We start from the raw sequence: 26,842 nt of genomic DNA on the forward strand, positions 1-26,842 counted from the left end.
CACTGTTGATTATAGGTTATGAAATATTTAACTTCAAAATATGTCGAATTCATAAATTGCTTGTAGTCTTGACCAGTGTATAATAGGGCAAACGTCCAGATGTAAGCAGGGACTCTGTCAATTGGTGATGAAAAAGCTTTGGTGACATGCAAATGGTAATTTCATCAAAGTTTACGTAAAAAAGTCTGTTGACATATTCTTTCTCCTCCTACCTGCATTTACTCTAGTGCACTCAGCTGTTTGACTGCTGCTTGTCATTCTACTTGCGAGGAGTGCAGGAGGAGAAAGAATATGTCAATAAACTTTGATGAAATTACCATTTGCATGTCACCAAAGCTTGTTCATCACCAATTGACAGAGTCCCTGCTTACATCTGGACGTTTGCCCTATTATACACTGGTCAAGACTACAAGCAATTTATGAATTCGACATATTTTGAAGTTAAATATTTCATAACCTATAATCAACAGTGCACATCAGTTTTGTCACTTTTATGGATGAAGAGTATAATACTGAAGCCTAACCTCAGCTGTTTTGAGTGTATTAAGATTCCAATTCCATACAGTATAATATGTGAAAAGTTACGCCAGTTGTAACAAAATGTTTGAATGGGTATACAACGAATAATTTGAAAACATTAAGCAATTAAAACAGATTATAAATGTATTGACATTGTATTTTAAATATTAGAGTAAGGTTTTAAAGGGTGAAACCAAATTATTATTTTCAATAAGACGACGTAATATACAAACGTTTTAATATTCAAGAGGTTTTTCAAAGCTCATTAAGGATAAGTTTGTCAAAGGCAAACCATAAGTGTAAGTTCTAAAACAATGTTATCATTTAACCTAGTAAGAAATTTATGGCTGAAGGTGAACAAAATATGAATGAAACATGTCCTATGATTTAATATTTAAGCAATAAAATAAGGATGAGATCCTAATTTTATAATTGATTTTAATGTACTGAATAGGTGGATACAAAAGTTTTATTGTTTCTCCTTTAAAAAGTAATACGGTGTCGATCTAACAGTTTAAAGTTCCACAGCTAGAATAACCAGGCCGCAAACAACTCCGAACACTCCTGTGTAATTATTCTGTTTAAGTGTGCACACTGCTCATTCCAATCACTGCCTCAGAGTAGGGATCGAATAGCTGGAATATTATGATGATCCAGTGTGTTACGTACCAGTAGTATCAGAAAATTTATGAACCAGATGAATGGTATGTTAAAGAAGAGAGAGATCTAACTCCCCAGCTACTTCCCGCCAATATTCAGGCAGACTGTTATACTTGATACGCAGCAGTAATCCCATCTATTTGAGATAAATAGCAGCAGAATACTGGCACACAAAGCACATCACAACAAACAATGGTCAATGTAATGTTATTGTTGATCCATTTTATGAGCTTTCTATATTGCAGGCCTTCACATTTAGTTTTCTTCCGACTCTGTGATATTAGAGCATCTAATGTAAAGTGAGTCATCCTTTCTTTCATGACTCCCTCTTGTGTTATTATTCAAGCGATCATTCCTTCACGACTCTTTTCTCATTCTTATAATCATCTTCACAATTTTATCACCATCACCACCAATATTATTATAGCTGGTACGGTAAAACTGAATAAGACATAAATAATTTGTTATGTATGTAAGTAAAAATTAAATTTTTTGCACCTTCCCCTAACCTACCATTTCGAACCAGGTGAATAAAATTATTTACAGCGTAGACTGTAGTTCCTTATTCCCCGACTTTATATAAAGATTTTCATTAAATTCTGTTAACCCATTTTCTCGTGGTTCGGTGTTGATATGGATTTACAACAAAAATCAAAATTCATGAATATCTGTTATCATAGCCGGTATAAGACACAAATGATAGGAAATTTAATAATATATAACTTTATAGTTATGTAGTATTTATCGACAGGGCCAATAATAACAAATATTTGAGAATTAAATTTTAGGTCTTCCCCTAAACTACCATTTCACTCAGTGCGAAGAAAATTATTTATGGTCTAGATTGTAGTGACTTATTCTCTGACTTTCATTAAATTCTCCTTAGCCATTTTCTCATAATGAGCATGCATACATAATTACATAAATTACGGAAAATTAAAATGTGCATTTCCCCTTCTTACTGTAGTCATGACCGATACAGAAATATCATTCTTTTCAAATTCTAAGCAATGTACAGACAAAACTCTCACTTGGTTTATATTGAGATAAATTAAAATTAGTCAGAATTGTCTCTAAATGGTTCCTAAAATCCCTAGAAAAGTCACTATCAGTAGTCACTACCACTGAAATTCTGTCACTAAATTACTAAAAGAAGACTCCATATCTAGTGACTAGTCTGTAGAATTGACTAGACTGATGTGAACTGTGAACGAACACGAACACAGCATGCGAGAACGAGAGATTGACAACTGATATACTATTTACATACTATTACATACGCGTCGCGATATACAGGTTTCAATAAACGTCGCACATTCGCGCAAATTTCTCGCATTAATAAACGTCGATATTTTGTCAGAAAGCGGCCAACGACCGAAGGACTTCCGGCCACTGGCGTAAAAAAGCTGAAATGGCAGGATTTGAAAACAAATGTTTGAAGTTCACCAAAAAGTAAGCTAAAATCGGGATAAATAATAGAATAATCAGGAGGCGGAAAACTGTCGAAAATCGGGAGTCTCCCACCTTAATCAGGAAAGCAGGTATGCAATTAATAACCAATCATAGATTTTCTACTATTTATTATTATTATTATTATTATTATTATTATTATTGCTAGTCTAATGAAGCTCTTCTAAGGCAGACCCTCTTACTAGGGTGGGCATCACCTACCATAGATAAGAAAGTGAGTGTTAGTGTAATAGAGGATAGTGCTGTACTGCTGTGTGTGATGAGTGAGCTGCAGGAATGCTGAGAACAACACAAACACCCAGTACTAAAGCTAAGGGAATTAAACATTTAGGATTAAAATCCTTCAACGTGGCCAGAAATCAAACCCAGGGCCCCGAGGGCAAAGGCCAAAAATCTTGGCCATTGAGCCGGACATGGACTCTGCTGAGGGTGGGTGATGTTGAGTAATGACATTCAGAACATGACTACAGTGCCTAAATGTTACGAAGGGTGCTATTCATAGGGCCTGCCATGCTGCAATAGCACTCTCTGGTCCAATGAGGAAAACAATGGCCAACTACCTCACTCCTCTCCATGTCTGGTACATCTGTCATTGGTTTTTGTGGTTTCTCTATAGCTGCGTAAACCTTGGTGATGATAACTGAGGAACTAATAATAAGAATAATAAATATTAATAGAAAATCCCAAGATTGGCCACCAAAGTCAATAAAGGTTCTATAAATACAACTAATAATAAAACCACATTTATTCAAATCTTAACATCTATTTTCCAAATATTTTTCTTACTTTATACCAAAAGAGCAACAGATGGAGAAAGTTCTACTGCACCAATATCATGGCCATTTCAAGGATGTAGACAAATTTCTAAAAATATACTCAAAGAAATCCTGAAGTTTAGCCAAACTTTTTATGAAAGGTAAAGAATGCTATTTTTGGAATACAGCAACTCAAATCGCAGCTTAAATATAACAAGTATTTGACAAATACATTATAAATGAACAGTATTTACAGTAACAACAAGCCGACATTGGTTCAGCTTTGAAAGCAATCCTCATCAGCTTCCAAAATCAGTCTGGAGTCACTCAAAATGTAGTCCTGAATAGATTATGATCCATGTTACCTGAAATGACAAATCACAAGATATACAATCTTCAAAAACTATCTAAATACATCTTCCACATTACTGTGTCAAAGAAAAAAAAGCACAACCACCACCTTCATATCCTTCGCATGCTGCCGTGCTGGAGTGGATTACCATAAACACACGAATAAGCAAGAAGCAGGCATAGACAAAATGATTACCTAGTATTCAGATGCAATAAATCTTCAGACATTTGTTTATACATTTTTAATAAGTGAAATTATCTTGTAGCTGAAGAACTCATATCAACGGTTCAGAGCAATACTATAGTAACTAGCATTTCTCAGATCTTACATTAAAGCAGACTAAAAGTTTCCGTGTATGCCAGAAATCATGATGGAGACTTTTGGCTGTCAGTATTGGCATAATTGATAACATCCTAGTTGAAGAAGAGGCCATCCAACAACTTGTGAATAGTATGTCCGAGCATTTTCAGATCACCATGCGCAAAAGGGGTGAAACACCTGTTTTTAATGACCAGAGTCCTCCTGAAGTGCAGTACAAACATAAAGTTTGTTTTGTTTGGCCATAAATTTAACAATTGGCAAAAAAAAAAAAAAAAAAAACCTGACAAACCTGAAAAACCTTAAAAATACTGAAAATTGAAAGATTTACAAAATGTAAGGAAAAAATTATGAGTACATGCGTGTTGTAAAATGTGATGGTCGGGCTGAGTAGCTCAGACGGTTGAGGTGCTGGCCTTCTGGCCCCAACATGGCAGGTTCAATACTGGCTCAGTCCAGTGGTATTTGAAGGTACTCAAATACGTCAGCCTCATGTCAGTAGATTTACTGGCACGTAAAAACTCCTGTGGGATCAAATTCCGGCACTTTGGTGTCTCCGAAAACCGTAAAAATAGTTAGTGGGACGTAAAGCCAATAACATTATTATTAAACATGTGCTGGTACTTTCTACAGCCAAACATCTACCACATGTTGTAAAATTTAAATTAATATCAGAAAACCAATATAATTTAATGGAATAAATGAAGATCTCACATTAAAAACTTCAAGCGTTCCACTTTATTTGCTGTGCCACGACCGTGGGTCGCAACACGCCCTCCCAACCATTTATGGGCACGAGCTAGTCTTGAATCCCCGACATCTGAGGAAAGGATCCTGAGAAATGGAGGAGCTAGATTTAAGGAAAGTGTACTTCAACATCAAGAAATAGTGAAAACAACTGACAGTGCAGAGTTAAGTGTATGGCAATCATTTTTAAGTTCATTAAAGCATTATTAAATGCATAACATTAGTATAAACCCAAAGCCTTAGAAGAACAAAGGAGTCCAGTGTTGTACATAATTTGTGAAATAAATTTCCAGTCAGACAAATGTCACTAAGGAGGTTTAGAACGCAACATGAGGCCCTTCAGGGAGGTTATCGATAAAAAGTAAACCATAAGTTATTTTTTTTTTTTTTGCTAGGGGCTTTACGTCGCACCGACACAGATAGGTCTTATGGCGACGATGGGATAGGAAAGGCCCAGGGGTTGGAAGGAAGCGGCCGTGGCCTTAATTAAGGTACAGCCCCAGCATTTGCCTGGTGTGAAAATGGGAAACCACAGAAAACCATCTTCAGGGCTGCCGATAGTGGGATTCGAACCTACTATCTCCCGGATGCAAGCTCACAGCCACGCGCCTCTACGCGCACGGCCAACTCGCCCGGTGAACCATAAGTTATAATTTTCATTTCCGTGTTGACGTAAAACTTATATAATAGGAATTAATTGAGGGATGTTCCACCATTCAACACAATATATAATACATAACATTTATTAAGTGAAAACCGGTTTTGATTCCCTCGGAATCATCATCAGTTCACAGTAAATAAATAAATCAAAGGATCTTAACAACAATCAACATGAAATCAGCCTTTAAATACATTTAAAATGGTTGACATGCAAGGTGTCTACAGAGTTCCATTTTAAAAATTCTAGTATATTCGTTTTAACTATTGGCAACATTCCGGTACCTAATGCTATGAATTTCTTTTAAGTTCTTTAGGAAGAATTACACCATTGATGATTTCAGGTTTGTAATTTTTTTGCCAACAAATGCATATTTTGTTTTTATTCAGTTAGCCCCAATTTTTTAAATACAAACATTTTTCAACATTTTTTACAGGGGCTTCCAACTCTTCTCACAGCCCTCCACTCCACCCACTGCTTTTAAATCTCTTTAATTAGAAAATTTATACAACTTTTGATTTGGGAAAAAATTACAATCCTAATGAATACAAAATTGTTTGTAAGACTATTAAAACAATTACAAGACAAAAAGTTGAGAAATTGCCAGTTTTATACAAATAAAAAGGAAAAAATCCTATTTATAGCTTCATACTGTATAACTGTTTGTTTTCAATTTACAATGCTATATTACACACACACTAAATATAATTGAAAAGTCTTATCTAACATCACTGCTTCTACGTGACAATGCACTTTTGGCTATTTGGTTCACTTCGTTAACACTTACCTCCAATAAACACAGCCAAAGAAAGAGTATCACATAACACACACTGTGGAAGTAAACCGTTCTTGAATAGATTTTGTACCAGGCTTATTCTAAGTAAAAACTTGTTCTAGATAATAACTCACAAGAAAGACATATATATGAAATCACTCTGATATGCATTACAGAAAAAAAAAAAAAAAAAAAGCATAAAATATGTTACTCTACATACAGCAGTTTTTATGCTTTATATTTATATTATATTATATCCCAAATCAAGAAAATCAGACACTTGATTGGAACACTAAACATCCTTACATTGACATGTAAATGTGAAGAACTGGTGGATTTGATGGAGAGGAGGAAACTTTGCATCCTTGGCATAAGTGAGAAAAATGGAAAGGCACAAGAGTAAAACAACTGAGGAAAGGATATAAACTTCACTGGATGAGTAACAAAACCGAAGCTAGGAATGGTGTCAGAATTGTATTGAGAGAACATGCTGTAAGTGAAGTGATATATGTGAATGATAGAATCATCAAACTGGATGTCTCCTTCAATAAGGTGGAGTTAACAGTCATACAGGTATATTCCCCACAGTATGGATGTGATGAAGAAGAAAAGGAGCAATTTCGATCTGACCTGGAGGAAGCTACTGAAGGAGTGGAAAATGTATTAGCGATGGGAGATCTGAATGCACAAGTGGGAACAGACAGACTTGGGTATGAAAATGCATTGGACCTGCATGGTTTTGGTACCAGGAACCAGGAAGTTGAACAACTTCTAGGTTTTTTGTGTGAGAAAAGGCTTAAAAATAAATAAAACCTGGTTTCAAACACAATTATCTCACAAAATAACAAGGTATAGTTGGGATGGACAATCCAAATCCTTCATATATTTCATAATATCAGACGGAAAAGCCGGTCAAACTATTTATGATGTTAAGGTTGTACCAAGTGAGAACTTAGATAGTGACCACAGACTGCTTCTTGCAATCATCAAAAATGTAAAAATCCACACACCAAGGAAAACAAAATAAAAAAATTAAAACCTGGGAACTGAAAAAAAGTAGAAAACAAAATGATGTATGCAAAAAAAAGTGGCATCCAAAATACCTGCAGACAGAACACAAGGAGGAAATACAGAGTGGAACAGATTCAAAGAATGTCTTGTTGGAACTGTTGTAGAAATATGTGGCAAAACTAGTAGTAAAGTAAAGGAAAGAAAAACAGACTGGTGAAATGGTGAAGTAAAGAGTGCAGTTCAGAAGAAAAATTATGCAAGAAAGGCTTGAGATAAAGAAATTCAGAAAGGAGATGAAAAGGATGAATTAAAAATAATACCAGATAACTGGAAAAGGGGAGTTATACTTCCCCTGTTCAAGAAAGGAAGTAAAAAAAAAATGCAGCAACTACAGAGGGATTACCTTACTTTTTTTTCTTTTTTGCTAGTTGCTTTACGTCGCACCGACACAGATAGGTCTTATGGCGACGATGGGACAGGAAAGGGCTAGGAGTGGGAAGGAAGCGGCCGTGGCCATAATTAAGGTACAGCCCCAGCATTTGCCTGGTGTGAAAATGGGAAACCACGAAAAACCATTTTCATAGCTGCCGACAGTGGGGTTTGAACCTACTATCTCCCGAATACTGGATACTGGCCGCACTTAAGCGACTGCAACTATCGAGCTCGGTAGGGATTACCTTACTGTCCCATGGTTTAAGAATATTTGAGAAGATTCTTGAGAAAAGATAAAGGAAAGTTATTGAACCCCAACTGCAAGAAGAACAATATGGATTTAAGAAAGATAGATCAACTATAGACCTCATTTTCACACTGAAAATGATATTAGAAAAGCACTGGGAGAAAGATCGTAACTTGACATTTGTGTTTCTAGACATCGAAATAGCATTAAGTAACACTAGTATATTTTTATTGTTTACCCACATATTCCATACAATACAATCTTAAAAATTAGGACTTTGTCCTTATCAAAATTGTTAACAATAAAATGAATCCACTGGATGGTACAAGTTTCGCCTTTCAATAGTAGGCATCATCAGCCATATTTTACCTTAGGAATAGATCAGGTACCTGATTGGAAATGACTTATGAATACTGTTAAAAAGTAACTATGTCTTGCAAAATTGATTAGAGATCATTAAATAACTATTACAATATAAAATGTAGTGTACTATTACTTAATAATATGTGTGTTAATATTTGAGTAAAAATGAAAGAAACATATATAGGCTGTTATTACAATGGGGTCGCCACTCCCAAGGTGATTTATTAATGAGTGATAAATGCTATGAAATGATAATGGAGAATGTTGCTGGAATGAAAGATGACAGGGAAAACCGGAGCACCCGGAGAAAATCCTGTTCCGCCTCCGCTTTGTCCAGCACAAATCTCACATGGAGTGACCGGGATTTGAACCACGGTATCCAGCGGTGAGAGGCCGACGCGCTGCCGTCTGAGCCACGGAGGCTCCCTTGAGTAAAAATACATGACAATTATTTGAGAATTATGACATAGGTGATTGATTCTTGATATTAAAAGATATTACAATAAAGTCAAAAATCGGAAAGCACATTCCAATTAATTGTCAAATGGCGTATTGTTAAAAACTTGAAGAAAGTTGAGCATTGGTAATAGTCCTTGGTTCTTGATGTTGATAAGTATTGATTTTCATATAAATGCTATAAATTTTAAAGAATTTTCATATGGCGTGGTTCTTTTTTGAGATAATATTAGTTAGAATGCTGGTGCCATAGGCTATATTGGAGTTCTGTAGACGTCATTAGGCCATCTTCTTTGATGTAATATTTGTGGGAAGAGTTAGTGATAGGTGTAGCTCTTCGTTGTTAGACGTGCTGAAGTGAGCATACTAGTCGGAAGGGAATGTTGTTGTAGTAAAAGTTGTCAATCGGTGGGTAGCCAAGTTGTGTGATGAAATTCTGTGATTAAAGAGTTATTTTGAAAATTTAATGAAGAACCATAACTGGAATTAGGGGGCTAAATAGTGGAAGTTAAATGAAAAATGTTGACACCCTTTCAACCGCTCAACTTATGAGAGCTTTAGAGCAACTGGCAGTCGCCGAGCTCTTAAGCAGACCCTACACGGCCAGTAATACTGTCAGTACCGAAAAATATTGACAGTAATACGGACCGCGTGTGGACTGGAATGATGGAATGAAGGCCAGTACTGAAGCAGATCCGGATTTCCTGATCAGTGAGCGTCAATACTGTAGAGTGGTGGGGATACTGACAGTTAAACTGGCAGTGTGAGTGCGCTCGTCATTATTTCTCTCAGTATTAACGGAGCAGCGATGGACGACAGCTGTGTTTCTGACCACGGCCAAGTAGAGGTGCTTGTGGAACCGCCAGCTGATCGCAGGGTATTGCAAAAGTTTATCGAGCTATATGAAACGCTGCCAGAACTGTGGGATGCTTCCAACCCAGAGTACATGAATAGGAATAAGGTATAGACGAGAAAGGTTCCACCTTATAAATACAAATTTATTTATACAAATATCTCCAGTACCGGTTTCGACTCTTTACATGTAGTCATCCTCAGCTGTACACCGTTACCTTCACATAAATCAAATTAGTCGATTTGCCTTGTCCATAATAATAGTCATAATGATAGGATATATCTTACTTCTAATTGAGCATACTTCAAGGTAAATTCGACTATGTACAATCTAAAATGTGTAGGTGAATCTTTTAGGCCTAAAATCATGTAAATGGGCTGTTATTAAAAGTACAATTACGTAAACACTTTGATAAATATATGTGATACATGTAAAAGTTGTCTTGAAATATACAGTTCACGTAAAATCCATTATAATAAATAAATAGGAAACATTTTGTTGGAATAAGTTTTCGTCTTGCGTACGCTGATTTTCTTCAATATGATGTGAAAATTGTATAAATGGACTATTATTAAAAGTACAGTTACATAAACACTCTTAAAAATATATATAGTACATGTAGGTAAGATAAGGGTTATTCTGCCCGAAGGCAGGTCCAAACCTCCGCAGAGGTGTTCCTGAGCCGGAGTTTACGTGCGGTAGGGTGGCTAGTTCCTTTCCGCTCCTCCATTCCCTTACCCCCACCAACAGTGCGTGGCAACCCATCCAACTCCTGACCACGCCCAACGTTGCTTAACTTCGGAGATCTCACGGGATCCGGTGTTTCAACACGGCTACGGCCTTTGACAGTACATGTAGAATGTCATCTTAAAATGTGCAGATTCATGTAAGATCTGTTACAATAAATAGGAGACAATTTTTTAGAGTAAGTTTCCGGTCTTGCATTCGTTGATTTTCTTCAATATGATATGGAGAATGTCTATGCTTTTTTGTAAGTGGTGCTCTTCTTTCTGCTGTATATTATGCTTATTCATTAGTTTATGGTTGACTTATCAATCATTAATAACAAGTCTGATGTATTGTCTAAGGTAGATGTGTGCAGCTGTGGTTGAATATGGCTGGAGTATTGAAAGTAATTTCTTTTCTGTGAGTGTCAAATGCAGGAAGGTGGGACTTCTCCGGTCTATAAATGCCGATGTGTGTCTGTAAGAAACGAAAAATGAAATTAAGAATTTGTAGTCTGAGGAATGCCTGTTTGTGTGTGTGTTTAATATAGAGTACTTACGATTGCTATTGTGGTTGTGATGCGCTAGCTTTGGCTGCCTGGCGTGCACTGTGTCGTGTTCTTCTGGTGTTAGTGTCCACTGCTGTAAGGGGAATGGAGGGGTGAGGGATGAGGGGAGTTGTTGTGGTGGGGGTAGGGGTAGAGTTGGGCGTGTCGATCATCTGTGTGTTGGCGCGTGCTGGATGTTGTTTATTGATTATTTAAAGATAACAGTTTTTTAGTGCGGGGATAATTTTATTGAATATGGTATTGGTTTTTTCTGTGATTTCATTTATGTTGTAATTAGGGTTGGTATATTGGTCTAGTGATATGTATAGTTCTTCTGTTATATTGAGTAAGGGACCTTTGGGGTTTATGTTAAGTATTTTCATGTCGTTTTCAATGTTCGTGAAATTATGTTTATATTCGTCGAGATATCTGGAACATTATAACGCTCAAAAACACAATAAGTACTCAGCGATGAGCCAGCATATGAGAGAAACGGGCCATCACTTTACATCCATAGAGAAAGATCTTACCATCATTAGAAGCATAGGTAAAGGAAAATTAATGAACTGGAAAACCTACACATCTTTTTAGACCAAACCTACAATAAAAATAAAAATCTCAACGACGTCAATGAAATTAAAAATCCTTTGTACGAATTAACACCTAGGTTAATTAATATCGTGAATTCAGATCAAAACAAAATCCCTCAATTATTTAAATCTCCACACTCAAATGCTTCATCCACCATGAAGTTAAACCCGCCCATATTGCTTCTAGAAACTCCCCTCCAGCAACAGCACACACGCCCACAGACCAGCCTACCCCCACTCTCCCTCCATGCTCCGCCCCTCCATTACCGCACCAGTACAACATCAGGAGTAGAAATGGTGATAAGACAGGCGCTGCCAGAACAGACAGGTCCATCTAGTATTAATTGAACAAGTAAGTCATTTTACAGTTAAGAGGTGTTAATTTAATACATTTTATCACAACGCGCGCTCTAAATTTTTAATTCAAAATTATTTTTCTACTTCATTACAGATATTCTTAAGATCCCTCCCAAAGACCAAGCAACACATCAACGGGAACAATTTTCACACAAGACTGTATCAAGTGTCTAGGAGTTTCTTCTCAATTAAGCAGCAGCCTAAAACTATGAAACAGCTTAATATTGTACTCTTGTCAATTCCTTGATGTTACATGAGACCCAAAGTCAAGACGCTAACAGTTTCATTCACAACGTTCTTGACCAGTCTACCTACAACAATCGGCTTTTAAATCTCCACTTGTGCATGACAACACATTTAAATATTAGTTACGTCAAGAACATGAAAATGAAAATCGTGGGTCAAATAAGCCCCAGTTTTAATATCACCCTTTCTCAAGACTTATGATTTAAGAAAAGAAGATCCGTTTCATTTTATTTTTATTTTTGAACATTTTAAGTTAACCAGAATAGAACTGCCAAGTTAAAACACATTTAATTTAAATTTATATTTTCAATCTTGACCAACCTACAAGCAACAATCAGTTCAAATCTCCACTTATTGTTGACGACACATCCTGTCACCAGACACGGTACGTCAAGAACTTAATATGATATAGGGGTCACATAAACCCCGATATGCAATCCTCTTTACCGAAAAGATCCATTTTAGTTTTGGACATTTTTCATATTAGATAGATTAGGACCAAAAAACTTAACTGTATTAACTTATGTTTGTATATATTGTATATAATGTATATATTGTATATAGTGTATATATTGGTATGTTTATATTGGTTAAAAAGGTGCCAAACCTTGACCTAAAGGTTGTTTACAGGCTGAAGATGCCCAAAATAATGGGTGAAACATGTACCTGACCAAATAAGTCTACATAAAATCATGTAGAGAATAACCACATTAAACGTGGAAAGTATTGAATAGGTGGTTTTTTTATTAAATTATCCTTGATATCTATGCCTAACGTCATCTTCAATACGGAACAATAATGAGAGTTGTTACTTGTAAGTTGACCTATTGCAGAAAAATTATTGCGTTGCACAGCATTAACGTGTTCATTGTACCCGATTGCAAAATTCCTACCAGTACGTCCTATGTAACTTATTTCACAGTTATTACATTTAATACAGTATACTCCTGAGAGGTGATATTTATTAGTGTTACTGATTGTCTTGGTATTATGTAATATATTAGTACTGTTGTGTGATGTTTTGAATGCTATTTTTAGGTTTTTTTTTTAAATATATTAGTTAGTGGGTATATGTGTGTATTGTTGAAAGTGAATAGTGCATAGTCCTTCTTGGGTTTATCTGTTTTTGTTAATCTGGTTTTTGGTTGGGACTTGATTTTCTGAATGATGGTGTTGACCATTTCTTTCTTGTAACCATTATTCTTAACTATCTCATGAATTAGTCGTATTTCTTCATTAAAGTCAGTTCTTGATAATGGTATGTTGAAGGCGCTATAAATCATACTGTAATATGCTGCTTTTTTATGAGTGTTGGGGTGGATAGAATCTGTTTTGATCGTGTTCGATGTGTGTGTGTGGGTTTTCGGAATATTTTGAAATATAAATGATTTTCATGCCTGGTTATAGTTAAGTCGAGGTAATTTAATTTCTGATTGTTTTCGGTTTCTTTCATAAATTTTATGTTCGGGTGTAGTGTGTTTAATTTTTCTAATAAGATGTTGTCGTTGGTGTGTCTGTTATCAATAATGGCAAAAATGTCGTTGACAAATCTGCACCAGAAGAATATGCCGTCTGTTTTTTTGATGGAGGTATGTTCTAGATAGTCTATGTATATCTCAGCTAATATGCTGGAAGCAGGTGACCGACCCCATTGGAAGACCTTGCTGTTGGTAAATTGTGTCATGGAATTTGAAGTAGTTATTATTGGTTGCAAATTCGAGTATTTTGATGAATTCTTCAATTTCTAGGTTGCTTAATTTGCTATGATTTTTGAGATTAGATTGAATTATTTCTATGGTTTTTTTGGTGGGAATGCTAGGGTACATATTGGTTATGTCAAACAAAGCGATGGTGTGGTATTGTTCTATTTGTAATTCTTTTGTTTTTTTGCAAAAATCTATTGAATTTCGTACGGTTTTGTTGGCTTGAAAAAAAGTAATGTTTCTTAAGAAATTTTTGGATAAATTGTGAAATTTTGTATGTTGGGCTTGCCCTGTAATTTATTATCGGTCTCATAGGTAGACTATCTTTGTGTATTTTTGGGTAAGATTTTGCAGTAGGTAGTTGTGGGTTCATAGTCGTGAGTTTCGTAGATTCAGTTTCCGTGAGTAAAAAATGTATGTTTTTTAGTAGAGTTTTTAGGTTCTTTTGTATGCTGTTGGTTGGGTTACCGGTAACGTGGTGCTCGAGGTGAGTTTCTATCTTAAAATTGCCTAATACCTTTCTTGATCCGTTAACGTCATACTTACATAGTGTTCAATTTCTTTTAGGTCCGTTTGAATCGAGATCTATCTAGAGTTACGTTTGACCACCTGAAAACATAGTTTTTCATGAAATCTCATCTGTCAATTACGGCCTCAGTCCACCCATATTTTTTAATATACTACTGAAATATAGGTTCAAAAACCATGTTATACCCTACTAAGTCAAGCTATTTCAGTAACATTTCAGCAAGATGCATGCCATGAAAGTTTTTCACTCGATTCTAAAAATCTGATTATAATCCTTGAGGAACTATTTTTTACAAACATCGGACAATAAAATGGTCTTCCCTTTTATACTATATAGTGATACTCTGAATAAATGAGCTAATAATGTATATATGCTAAAATCTCTCATGATAGAACGTTCAAAAAGATTTTATATATTGTTTCAAGGTCAATAGTCTAATCTTAATAAGCTGTTTAGACAGTCAAGAAAGAAGATTTTACACAAACTTGTTGGCTACTGTAATTTTATACACAATTACAGCATTTAACATCACCAGGTGATAGAAATAGGAATAATTTTACCTCTGTTCTAGAACTTTGTTATGATATATATAGGAGATATTTGTGCAGTCAAATGTTTTATGTTGTGATGCAATTATAAATTGCTAGGTATTTTAGAAGGTATCTGTGTACATATATATGTAATTTACTCAATGTCCTTGTTTGCTTAACCCTAGGCTGATGATGGCATAAAAAATGCCGAAACCGGTACCTAAAAAATGACAATAAAAATGTGACATTTTAATTATATCACATTTTAAATAGTATTGAACAGGTGGAGAATCCTACCCTTTATCTTTGAATGTAAACCTTTTTTTAATACGGACCAATGATGAAGTTTTTGACATTAAAAAAAATTGTTATTGTTGTACGGACTTGTACAAGGGTCTTTTCAGTACAAACACCATTGTTAACCTTTTATTGAAGCTTATCTTCATTACAAAAATATTTACACAAGTTGTCTCTTATTGTCCTGGCATATGTTGAGGTGTTCCTATTCAAAGTACCTCTCAGCTCTAAAAGTGTGCATTCGCCTCGGTTTTCAGTACCACTTGATTGTAAATACGTTTGATTAGTTTCTTTTACAAGAAAATTATGTAAATAACAGCAGGCCATTGTTATAATGGCTGCTTTTTTTTGGCTCGAGACATATAGACTTCTGAAAGATTCCAAATCTGCTTGACAGTACACCAAAAGTATTTTCTACTACACTTCGCACCCGAGAAAGGCGACAGTTAAATTGCTACCGTTCGTCATTCAATGTTTTCTGGGAATAGGGTTTCATTAGGTGCACATTTAAGGCAAACGCTTCGTCGGCTATAAACACGAATGGGTGCTTGTCGGATGAATATGGCAGTGTCGACGGTTCTGGTATTATGCTGGAGACCATTCAGCAAATTGAGAATGGAAAAGCACACCTCCATCTGATATGCGTCCATTAATGCCAGCATCTACTATGATGAACTCCTTGTTTGCATTAACCACTGCCAGGAGTACAATCGTAAAGAATCCCTTGTAGTTATAGTACAAGGACCGAGAATGAGAAGGCTTCTTTATAGCAATGTGTTTTCCATTGATGGCACCTACGCAGTTCCAAAACTGATATTGTGAGCCAAAACCATGTGCAATGCGATTCCATTCTTCAAGTGTTGAAGGCAACTGAAACAACGAAATAATGTACACGTATGTGTTTAAGTTTCCTTCCTAGTCTTAAAATAATTTTTGTTTCAACCCAGCTACAACCATGCTCTTTAATAATATTAACAATTTTATATATTGCGGTATCAATAATGATAGATACACACTTTGCAAGAGTAGGTCTAATTTTACTTTCAGAGGATAGAGCATGGAACACGTGTTTACATAAAGCACTGTTTAAGCAATCATTCCTGTCTATTTTCAGGGAGCCCAGCATGAATCATCAAATGATCTACACGAGTCACCTGTTGAAACAGGCCCGATGACGTCATCACCAACCTACAACATCCATGTCATCAGTAAACAAAATGCAGAAACCAATAAAAAATCGGAGAGTTCAAGGAAAGGCTTCCAAACAAAACAAACTGCTTGCTTTAGCGTGTGATTACTTGTCACGACCGTCAAATGACGATGACAAAGAATATAATGTAGCAAAGATATGGGCACAGAACTGAAAGAACTAGAACCTCGACAAAAATTGTACGCCGAAAAGGCAATAAGTGACATTCTATTTGAGGCTCAGTTGGGGAACTTAAATCGTAATTCAGTGCAAATCATTGTTAACACTAGGCATTCATATGACACAATATATTCTCCTTCTTGTTCTACATCTGCAAGTCCAAGTATTTCTGTGCATGTTCCGAGCCCCTAACCTGAAGTTCAGTACATTGAAACATCTGAAGACACTCCTATAGACGGAAATATGATCACCCTTTTCACAACTTTTAAACCTACCGGGGAATGAACGGACTAGGTTTAATATTCTGAATAATAGCCTACTGTGTACTATGTACTTGAATGTTGTTCTGTTTCTGATTATTATTATTATTATTATTATTATTATTATTATTATTATTATTATTATAATATGGATTATTTGATAAAACATAGACCTGATGTTCTGTAACTTCTGTTTATAATAAACAAATGTTTATAATGAATGTCTTACCTTTATGAACTCTTGCAGAACGTAACACAATACTTCACATGTTTCCACAACTGCTGTACTGATGGAAACTGGTGACATTATAGCAGAAAACTTTAAATCCTCAAAATTTCTACCAGTTACAAGATACCTCAATGTCACCGCTAATCTCTCTGCCACTGATAAACAGGTCCGCATGTTTGTATTTTGCCTTCCTAGTAATTTCGCGAAAGTACCCTCACTCATTCGGAGAGAGATCTGATAATCTTCTGCTTCGGTATATTGTATTTCCCACAATAAATTCATATGAGAATACTCTTCTCTTTTTCTAAGCCAATCTTTAACCCATCATTTACGTTTAACACTGCGTTTTGTGCAGAGTACTAACACGACAGCTACACATGCCCATCTTTCACGATCCATTCTGATAGAACACCGCAATTGTAAGCAAGTGCACTAGTACTGACGAAAACATTGACAGTAATAATGATCATGTAAGGTCACTACAGTACTTATGCGTACTGTCAGTATTACTGACCGTGTAGGGTCTGCTTTACTCCGCGTGTTGTATTTGTGAAGTCTTGGTGGAGGGGGTTGAGCTTGAGAAGGCGTGGCAAGTCTTATTCGTTGTGCGTGATGGGGAGTTGCCGGCAGCAGGAGAAGGGGAGGGGGGTGGTGTGTGTGTTAGATTGGTGGGAGTATTTACTGATTTGGTGCTAAATATTTTATAAAAATTACTATTTTGAAGGAATGGTTTTTGTAATAGAACTGGAATCTGTTCGTAAAGAGGACTTTTGTTATCTATTACGTTATTTACGTCTTTGTCTTTGTTAAATTGTTGATCTAGGAAGATGTATAAGTTTTCATATTCTGTCATGAGCTTACCTTTTCCAGTTCTATTTGTTCTATTTCCTTTGTAAACTTTATATTATTGTCTAAATTATTTAGAAACGTTAGGATGTTTTCATTATTGTTAAGTTGTTTATCGATAATTGCTCATGTGTCGTCAACATAACGGAGCCATAAACTGAGTCCGTTAATGTTTTTTACTATTTTGTTGTATTCTAGTTTGTTCATGTACATGTCCGCTAAAATGCCGGAGATCAGGTCTCCCATAGCTAAGCCTTCTTGTTTATATGCACTGACTGACAGAGCAAATGCAACACCAAGAAGGAGTGGTTCGAAAGGGATGAAAGTTGGGGAAAAAACAGAGACGGCACGGACGAATAATTGATGTTTATTTCAAACCGATATGCAGGTTACACAATGCGCACGGCATCGACTCAGTAGGATGTAGGACCACCGCGAGCGGCGATGCACGCAGAAACACGTCGAGGTACAGAGTCAATAAGAGTGCGGATGGTGTCCTGAGGGATGGTTCTCCATTCTCTGTCAACCATTTGCCACAGTTGGTCGTCCGTACGAGGCTGGGGCAGAGTTTGCAAACGGCGTCCAATGAGATCCCACACGTGTTCGATTGGTGAGAGATCCGGAGAGTACGCTGGCCACGGAAGCATCTGTACACCTCGTAGAGCCTGTTGGGAGATGCGAGCAGTGTGTGGGCGGGCATTATCCTGCTGAAACAGAGCATTGGGCAGCCCCTGAAGGTACGGGAGTGCCACCGGCCGCAGCACATGCTGCACGTAGCGGTGGGCATTTAACGTGCCTTGAATACGCACTAGAGGTGACGTGGAATCATACGCAATAGCGCCCCAAACCATGATGCCGCGTTGTCTAGCGGTAGGGCGCTCCACAGTTACTGCCGGATTTGACCTTTCTCCACGCCGACGCCACACTCGTCTGCGGTGACTATCACTGACAGAACAGAAGCGTGACTCATCGGAGAACACGACGTTCCGCCATTCCCTCATCCAAGTCGCTCTAACCCGGCACCATGCCAGGCGTGCACGTCTATGCTGTGGAGTCAATGGTAGTCTTCTGAGCGGACGCCGGGGCCGGGAGTGCAGGCCTCCTTCAACCAATCGACGGGAAATTGTTCTGGTCGATATTGGAACAGCCAGGGTGTCTTGCACATGCTGAAGAATGGCGGTTGATGTGGTGTGCGGGGCTGCCACCGCTTGGCGGCGGATGCGCCGATCCTCGCGTGCTGACGTCACTCGGGCTGCGCCTGGACCCCTCGCACGTGCCACATGTCCCTGCGCCAACCATCTTCGCCACAGGCGCTGCACCGTGGACACATCCCTATGGGTATCGGCTGCGATTTGACGAAGCGACCAACCTGCCCTTCTCAGCCCGATCACCATACCCCTCGTAAAGTCGTCTGTCTGCTGGAAATGCCTCCGTTGACGGCGGCCTGGCATTCTTAGCTATACACGTGTCCTGTGGCACACGACAACACGTTCTACAATGACTGTCGGCTGAGAAATCACGGTACGAAGTGGGCCATTCGCCAACGCCGTGTCCCATTTACCGTTCGCTACGTGCGCAGCACAGCGGCGCATTTCACATCATGAGCATACCTCAGTGACGTCAGTCTACTCTGCAATTGGCATAAAGTTCTGACCACTCCTTCTTGGTGTTGCATTTGCTCTGTCAGTCAGTGTATTTTGTTGTTGAAAATAAAGTAATTATTGTGTAAAACAAAACTTAGTAACTTTATGAATTCGTCTATTTCAATTCTGCTTAATGCGCTGTGTTTGGAGAGATTGTCTTTTATTATGGTGATAGTTTCATTGACGGGTATATTTGAGTACATATTCGTGATATCAAAGGAACATAAAATGGAATTTGGTTGTAAATTGAATTTGTTTAAAGTTTTGCAAAGTTCGATAGAATTTTTGATGGGATTTACATTGTGAAATTTAAAATGTTTTTTTAAGAACTTGTGGAGGAACTGAGAAGTTTTATAAGTGGGGCTGTTTCTGCTATTGATTATTGGTCTGATGGGGGTATCTTTTTTTGTGAATTTTAGGTAATGATCTTGCTATAGGTAATTTCAGGTTCTTCTTCTTCTTCTTATTTTATGACCACATAGGATCACTTTAGTCAGTCCGTCGTTCAGGTCTCTTTGAAGGGATTGTTCGGGCTTTGCGGTCCTCCCAGTACTTCTTCAGACGCTCCGATCTTCGTGCCCTTTCCTCAGTTGAAAATGTGCGTGTTGTTGGTTTGTTTTGTGTAAGGGTAAAGCGGAGGTTTGTATTCTTGAGTTTTGTATTAAATTTTATCTTATTTTTGGTGTCTTCTGTTGTAAGGCCTATTTCCTTCAGATCCTCTCTTACTTCTCTGATCCATTTACATCCTGTTGTGGTATTTTTTGAGACGAGATTGTGTTGTACTAGTTGTTTCAGAAGTCTCGAGTCCTGCATCCTCATGATATGTCCAAAGAATCCCAGTCTCCTCTTACGCATAGTATCTGTAATGGGTTCTAGCTCTTTGTACACGACTTTGTTAGGTATTAACCGCCACTGTCCATCTTTCCGATATTTTTTGTTGATACAGGTTCTTCCAATCCTCCTTTCAATTTTCTGAAGTCTGTCAGTCTTTGATTGTTTATTCAGGTAAAAGAGTGCTTCTGCTGCATATGTAGCTTCCGGTTTTATAACTGTGTTGTAGTGTTTTATTTTTGTATTTATTGATAGACATTTCTTTTTGTAGATATCCCATGTTAATTTTTGTGCTTTAGCTAATCTATTTGTTCTTACTTGGATTGAGATTTTTTCATTTAAGTTATATGTTATTACTTCTCCAAGATATTTAAACTGAGTTACTATTTTGATTTTATTACCATTTATGGTGACTTCTTTTAGCTGTGTTGGTTTTTGGGGCATAATTTCTGTTTTTTCAAATGATATTTTGAGGCCAATTTTATTTGCAATGTTTTGAAGTTCTGATATCTCGGTTTTTGCTTCTTTTATGTCCACTGCTAGTAATGCTAAATCGTCAGCAAAACCCAGGCAATTTGTTTTGATTTTTCGGCCAATCTTTATTTTGGGGGGACATTTTCTAAACCATTCCCTCATTACCATTTCTAGAGCACAGTTAAATAATAGTGGTGAGAGCCCATCTCCCTGCCATAGTCCAGTTTTAATTTCAAATGTCTCTGATGTTTCACCCCTAAACTTCACTTTTGACTTGGTATTGGTGAGAGTCAATTTTATCATATTTATTAATTTGGGGTGTAGTCCAAGGTGTCTTAAAATTTTAAACAGAGATTCTCTATGGATGCAATCATAAGCTTTCTTGAAATCTATAAATGTTATCACCATATCTCTGTTTCTTCTCCTGTTATAGTCCATTATCAACTTAAGACTCATGATCTGATCAGGACAGCTCCTCCAGGGTCTGAAACCTCCTTGATATTCTCCTAGTTCTTTCTCAAGTTGTAAACTTATCCTATTAAGGATGATTATTGAAAATATTTTGTATGTTATGTCTAGGAGCGAGATTCCCCTGTAGTTATTAGGGTCGGTTTTGTCCCCTTTTTTGTGCAGAGGATGAATGAGGGCTGTTGTCCAGTGTTCTGGTAGTTCTTCTTTAATCCAGATAGAGACAAGTTGTTGATGGAGGGCAACTTTTGCTGAGGTTCCTGCATATTTCCAGATTTCCGCAAAGGTCTGATCTTCTCCTGGCGCTTTGTAGTTTTTTAATTTATTCAGAGCTTGGTAGACTTCCTTTATTGTGGGGGGGATTGATGTTTTCTGGTGATGTTTTTATCGGGGTGTTGGTGTCCAAATGAAGGAGTTCTGCAGGTTCCTCACAATTTAAAAGCTTGTTGAAATGTTTAGCCAGAATTTCTGCATTGTCTTTATTGTTATGGGCCAGCTTACCATCTTCATCCTTCATCAGTAGGGTCGGGGGTTCATATTTCTGGAGCTGCTTTCTGAAGGTTTTGTAGTAGTCCCTTGATTTAATTTTACTGAACTGTTCTTCAATTAACTGCAGGGTGTCCTTATGATGTTGTCTTTTTATTCTTCTTAAGACTTGGGTAGTTTCTTTTCTCTGTTTTACTAGCTTTTGATAGGATATTTCTGTCTTTTGGGACTGATGTAATAGCCATGCCTGATGTCTTTTCTCCACTGTTTCATCACATTCACTGTTCCACCATTGGTGTTTTTTACGTGGTTTAATTGGAGCTAGGTCTTCTGCAATTTGTTTAAGGTTGTGTACTAAGTCTTCAAGTTTGTCTGTGATTTTTATTTTTTCAGTTGCTTTCTGGTAATTTTTGTTGTTGATTAGCTGGGTAGGATCTATTTTTCTTTTAGTTTTAAGGGCTTGCTTTTGTTGTCTCCTCTGGGGAGTGAGTTTAATTTTAATTTTAACTACGTAGTGATCTGAACCTGTGTCTATTCCTAGGAGGACTTTGACGTTATAGATCTCTTTGTGGTGGTATTTGTCCATGCAGACGTGGTCCAGTTGCCATTCTCCTTTAGTGTAGTCAGGGTGTTTCCATGTTTTGAGTTTTTGAGGTTTCCTCTTAAAACATGTAGATTTTGAGATTAAATTATGGTTTCTACACAGGTCAACTAGTCTCTCTCCATTTTTATTTGTTTTCTTGTGTGCTGGCCATTTTCCGATGATGTCACGGTATTTTCTTTCTCTGCCTAGTTGAGCGTTGAAGTCGCCTATTAATAATTTTATATGGTGTTTGGGGATGTTATCTATGGTCTGGTCCAATAGGTCCCAAAATTCTCCTGTTTCCTCCTGGTCTTTTGAGGAGTTGTTTTTATCATTAGTGGAAGCATGGGCATTTATTATAGTATAGATTTTATTAGATGCCTTTAAGGTGAGCGTTGAGAGTCGTGGAGACTGTGATCTGAATTCTTGAACCGAGTTTATTATTTTAAGGCTGACCAAAAATCCTGTTCCAAATTGTGGGATATTCTTCATCACTCTCTTCCCGGGTATACCTTTATAAAGTCTGTACCCTTGAGATTCCAAGGCATCCTGGTCAGTGTTTCTAATTTCCTGTAATCCCATGATAAGAATTTTGTGTTGGTCCATTATGTCGGTGATCACTTTTAGTTTACCGGTTTGCATGAGTGAGTTTATGTTGTGTGTAAAGAAGTATGTTATCTGCTTTGGTTTGATTCTTGATTTTGTCTCATTCGTGTATGTAGTACTGGGGTATTTCCATGCCTCCGACTTCACGGTATCTTTCAGGTGGCAGCCCACCGTATCCGAATGCTGCCTTCTCTGAACTCTTGGTTCAGCCGGTGGAGTATTCCTTAAAAGACCTTCCATGGTTGACTGTCAAGGTGTCACCTGTGTGGGACTAGGTCCCGAATTACAACTCTGGATGTGATCCAGTGAGGTGATAATGAGGCCGTTCCTCTGGAGTACAGACGCCTTGTGCAGCCGCCCCTAACCTGGAGAACAGACGCTGCATAATGGATTCCAGTGGCATTTCCTCCACTGTGGGGACCATCACCCCACCCAAAGGGGCTCATTCGCCCGAAGCCGTTGGCCCCCTTAGGGAGTCAGGTTATTTCCCGCCGCCCAACACTCGGCGTTGGCAATTTTACAGCTGGGTGCCAGCTGGGTGCCAGACCAGCAAATTTCAGGTTCATAGTGATAATTTTCTGATAGTCCTGTTCATTTAGTAGGAATATTGATTTTTTTAAGGAGTGTTTTTAGATTGCACTGTGTTTTTACTACAGGATCTTTATTGATTAATGTGTAGGTTTTATCGAAGGAAGAATCTTCTGTTTTCAATACTTATCAACTTCAAAAACCAAGGACTATTACCAATGCTCAACTTTCCTCAAGTTTTTAACAATACACCATTTGACAATAAATTGGAATGTGCTTTCCAATTTTTAACTTTATTGTAGTATCTTTTAATATCAAGAATCAACCACCTATATGTCATAATTTCCAAATAATTGTCATGTTTTTTGACTCAAATATTAACACACATATTATTAAGTAATAGTATACTACATTTTATATTGTTGTTTAACGATCTCTAATCAATTTTACAAGACATAGTTACTTTTTAACAGTATTCATAAGTCATTTCGAATCAGGTACCTGATCTATTCCCAAGGTAAAATATGGCTGATGATGCCTACTAGAAACATGTACCATCCAATGTATTAATTTTATGTTAACAATTTTGATAAGGACTAAGTCCTAATTTTTAAGATTGTATTGTAATGAATAGGTGGATAAACAATAAAAATTACTAGTGTTACTTAATACAAATACTTTCGTTACAGATCCAAAAATTAATTATATCACGTGTAAAATTGAAAAAGCATCCGATACTGTCCCTAGAACAACTTTTTTAAAATTAGCTTTACATCGCACTGACACAGATAGGTCTTATGGCAACAATGGGATATGAAAGGCCTAGGGGTGGGAAGGAAGTGGGAAACCACGGAAAACAATCTTCAGGGCTGCTGACAGTGGGGTTCGAACCCACTATCTCCCGGTTGCAAGCTCACTCACAGCTGCGTGGCCCTAACCGCACGGCCAACTCACCCGGTCCTAGAACAACTATATGGGAGTGTCTTGTAGGAAATGGATATTCAGGCTGGTTCCAGATATCTAGAGGAGTGCAATAAGGCAGTGCCCTTTCACCATTACTATTCATCACCATCATGGATGAAATCATAAAAGAAGTTAAGCAAAACACCAATATGGATCTTAAAGCATTTGCTTTTGCAGATGATGTACAGTAGAACCTTGATAATTCAAAATCGGTTAACTCAAAATCTTGCCTGATTCGAAGAAGCTCTCGTTCCCTGAAACATGAGGTACAGTTTTGCATGTTATTTAAATTGTTTATTTCAAAATACGGATAGTTTGTAATTCGAAGAACAATGTCGGTCCCATTACCAAAATTCAGGCTTTTAATTCAAAACTGCTTTTACATTGGACAAAAATAGTACTTTACAGAGTACCAGTAATTTAAATTCAAGATTTCTCCGTGTCATGAACGAACGCGTCTTCCGGAACATGGAGGGGTAGGTAGCTTTCCGCACTTTCACTCATTCAGTGTGTCTACAGTGCGCTTCGTATGTGCAAAGTTCGAGTGAAATTGTAATTCTTTTGTATTCAGTGTTTTAAGGAATGCCACAATATCGCGTAGCAGGCAGTGTGCAGAGAAACGCAATCCGCGAACAATGACTATGCTGACAGTTAGCGAAAAAGTATGGCTCCTATCATCAATTTGTATGCACTGAAGAATATTGTCATTGCCGATGAAACTGCATTTTTTAATTTGTTTAATGCCGAGCCCAAACGGACTTATGGTTATAAAGGAGAGAAGTGCCAGCCTGGCAATTGCACAAGGGTAGGGGTCACTGTACTGTGTTGCAATGCACACGGAAGCGAGAGACTTCCTTCCCTCGTCATATGAAAGTTGGATAAACCACGATGTTTTAAGGGCGTCGGGCACTTCCTGTGCAAGTACACAGCATCTAACAATGCAAGTGGTACAGTAATCCAAGAGATAAAGCGTTTGCACAGGACAGCCAGCATTATCTGTCCTCATCTTTGAATTTTTTTTCTTCGTAGCGTGAGGTTATGTTTGCCAGTGTTTTATCCAGGTGCATTATTTCAATAATGTAAATGCACCTTGTTGGATACATTTTGGAAATAGTGTTCTCCACGGCATTTGAAAGGTTTAAACTGAGAGTCAAGGTGCTTGCATGCATTAATGGGTCTTAGAATCACCGTCTCGAGGATCTGTGATGCGGCAAGAGTTGGCGTTTCTAAATTATGAGACAAGGCGGCCATGGACAAGTGCCATGGTGGGATATCGTACAAGGATACTCACTGTACTGTGTTGTAATGCAAACAGAAGCGAGAGACTTTCTCCCCTCGGCATAGGAAAGTTTGATAAGCCACGATGTTTTAAGGGCATGGGTACTTTCCGTGCTAGTACAAGGCATCTAAAATGCATACAGTACAGTAATCCAATTATTAAAGCACTTGCACAGGGGAGCCAGTTTAGATTTCTCCTCGTCTTTGAATAATTTTTTCTTTATTTTTAAATTTCACTGCGTGAGGTTATGTTTGCCGGTGGGTTATCCAAGTGTATTATTTGAATAGGCCTACTGTAAATGCACCTTGTTGGATGGATACAGTTTGGAAATAGTTTTTTTTTTAATTTTCCATGGCATTTGAAAAGTTTAAACTGTGAATCAAGGTTAATTTCATGCAGTAACGGGTCTTAGAATACTTCGTGACGCCGCGAGGGTTGGCATTTTTTAATTACAATTTGGTGGTTAATTCAAAATCACGTAATTCGATTTTTGCACCCCAACAACTTCGAATTAACAAGGTTTTGCTGTAGTTATCTGGGGAAAAAGCAAGATGGAAGTCCAGGAAGGCTAAACGTCTCGAATGATCATTTGAAAAAATATGGACTGAAAGTATGTGCCACAAAAACTGCTGCAATGTCTGTTAATAGACAGAGAAGTAAAGATAATATAATGCTGGAGGGAGGGCAATTGGAAACAGTAAACCAGTATCAGTACCTTGGTTGCATAGTATCAAGTGACAACAGAATACAGCTTGAATTAAATAACCATATTCAGAAATCCAGTCAATTCTATCAGCAAGTTCGATATCTGCTCCGGAATAAACAAGGGCCACTAAGATCAAAACAAACTCTGTTTTGAACATACTTTGTCTCTATACTGACTTATGGATTGGAAACATGTACAACTACCAAAAAAGAGCTTCCGAAATGAAGTTTCTAAGAAGCATGCTTCAAAAGACTAGGAAAGACAAAGTAAGAAATGAGAAGATTAGAGAACAAGCTGGAATAAATCAGTCCCTGAAGGAGACCATAACCATAACCATGCAATGGTTTGGTCACGTCAAACGTATGACAGAAAGAAGAATTGCAAAACAATGGTTGCATACTGAGATTACTGGAAAAAGAGACCTGTTGGA

General features: G+C 37.4%; 1 protein-coding gene across 1 annotated transcript in view; it reads right to left on the reverse strand.

Moving 5' to 3' along the window:
• Positions 1–3,370: 3,370 nt before the first annotated feature.
• Positions 3,371–26,842, reverse strand: part of LOC136864629 (GEL complex subunit OPTI) — a 91,995-nt gene continuing 68,523 nt past the window's right edge. Inside the window, exon 4 of the mRNA XM_067141875.2 lies at positions 3,371–3,769. Coding sequence (XP_066997976.1) covers positions 3,728–3,769 — 42 coding nt within the window. The 3' untranslated portion in view covers positions 3,371–3,727. The remainder of the gene's footprint in view (positions 3,770–26,842) is intronic.

Source organism: Anabrus simplex, chromosome 2, assembly GCF_040414725.1.
Source record: "Anabrus simplex isolate iqAnaSimp1 chromosome 2, ASM4041472v1, whole genome shotgun sequence".
In the NCBI taxonomy this organism is placed as follows: domain Eukaryota; kingdom Metazoa; phylum Arthropoda; class Insecta; order Orthoptera; family Tettigoniidae; genus Anabrus; species Anabrus simplex.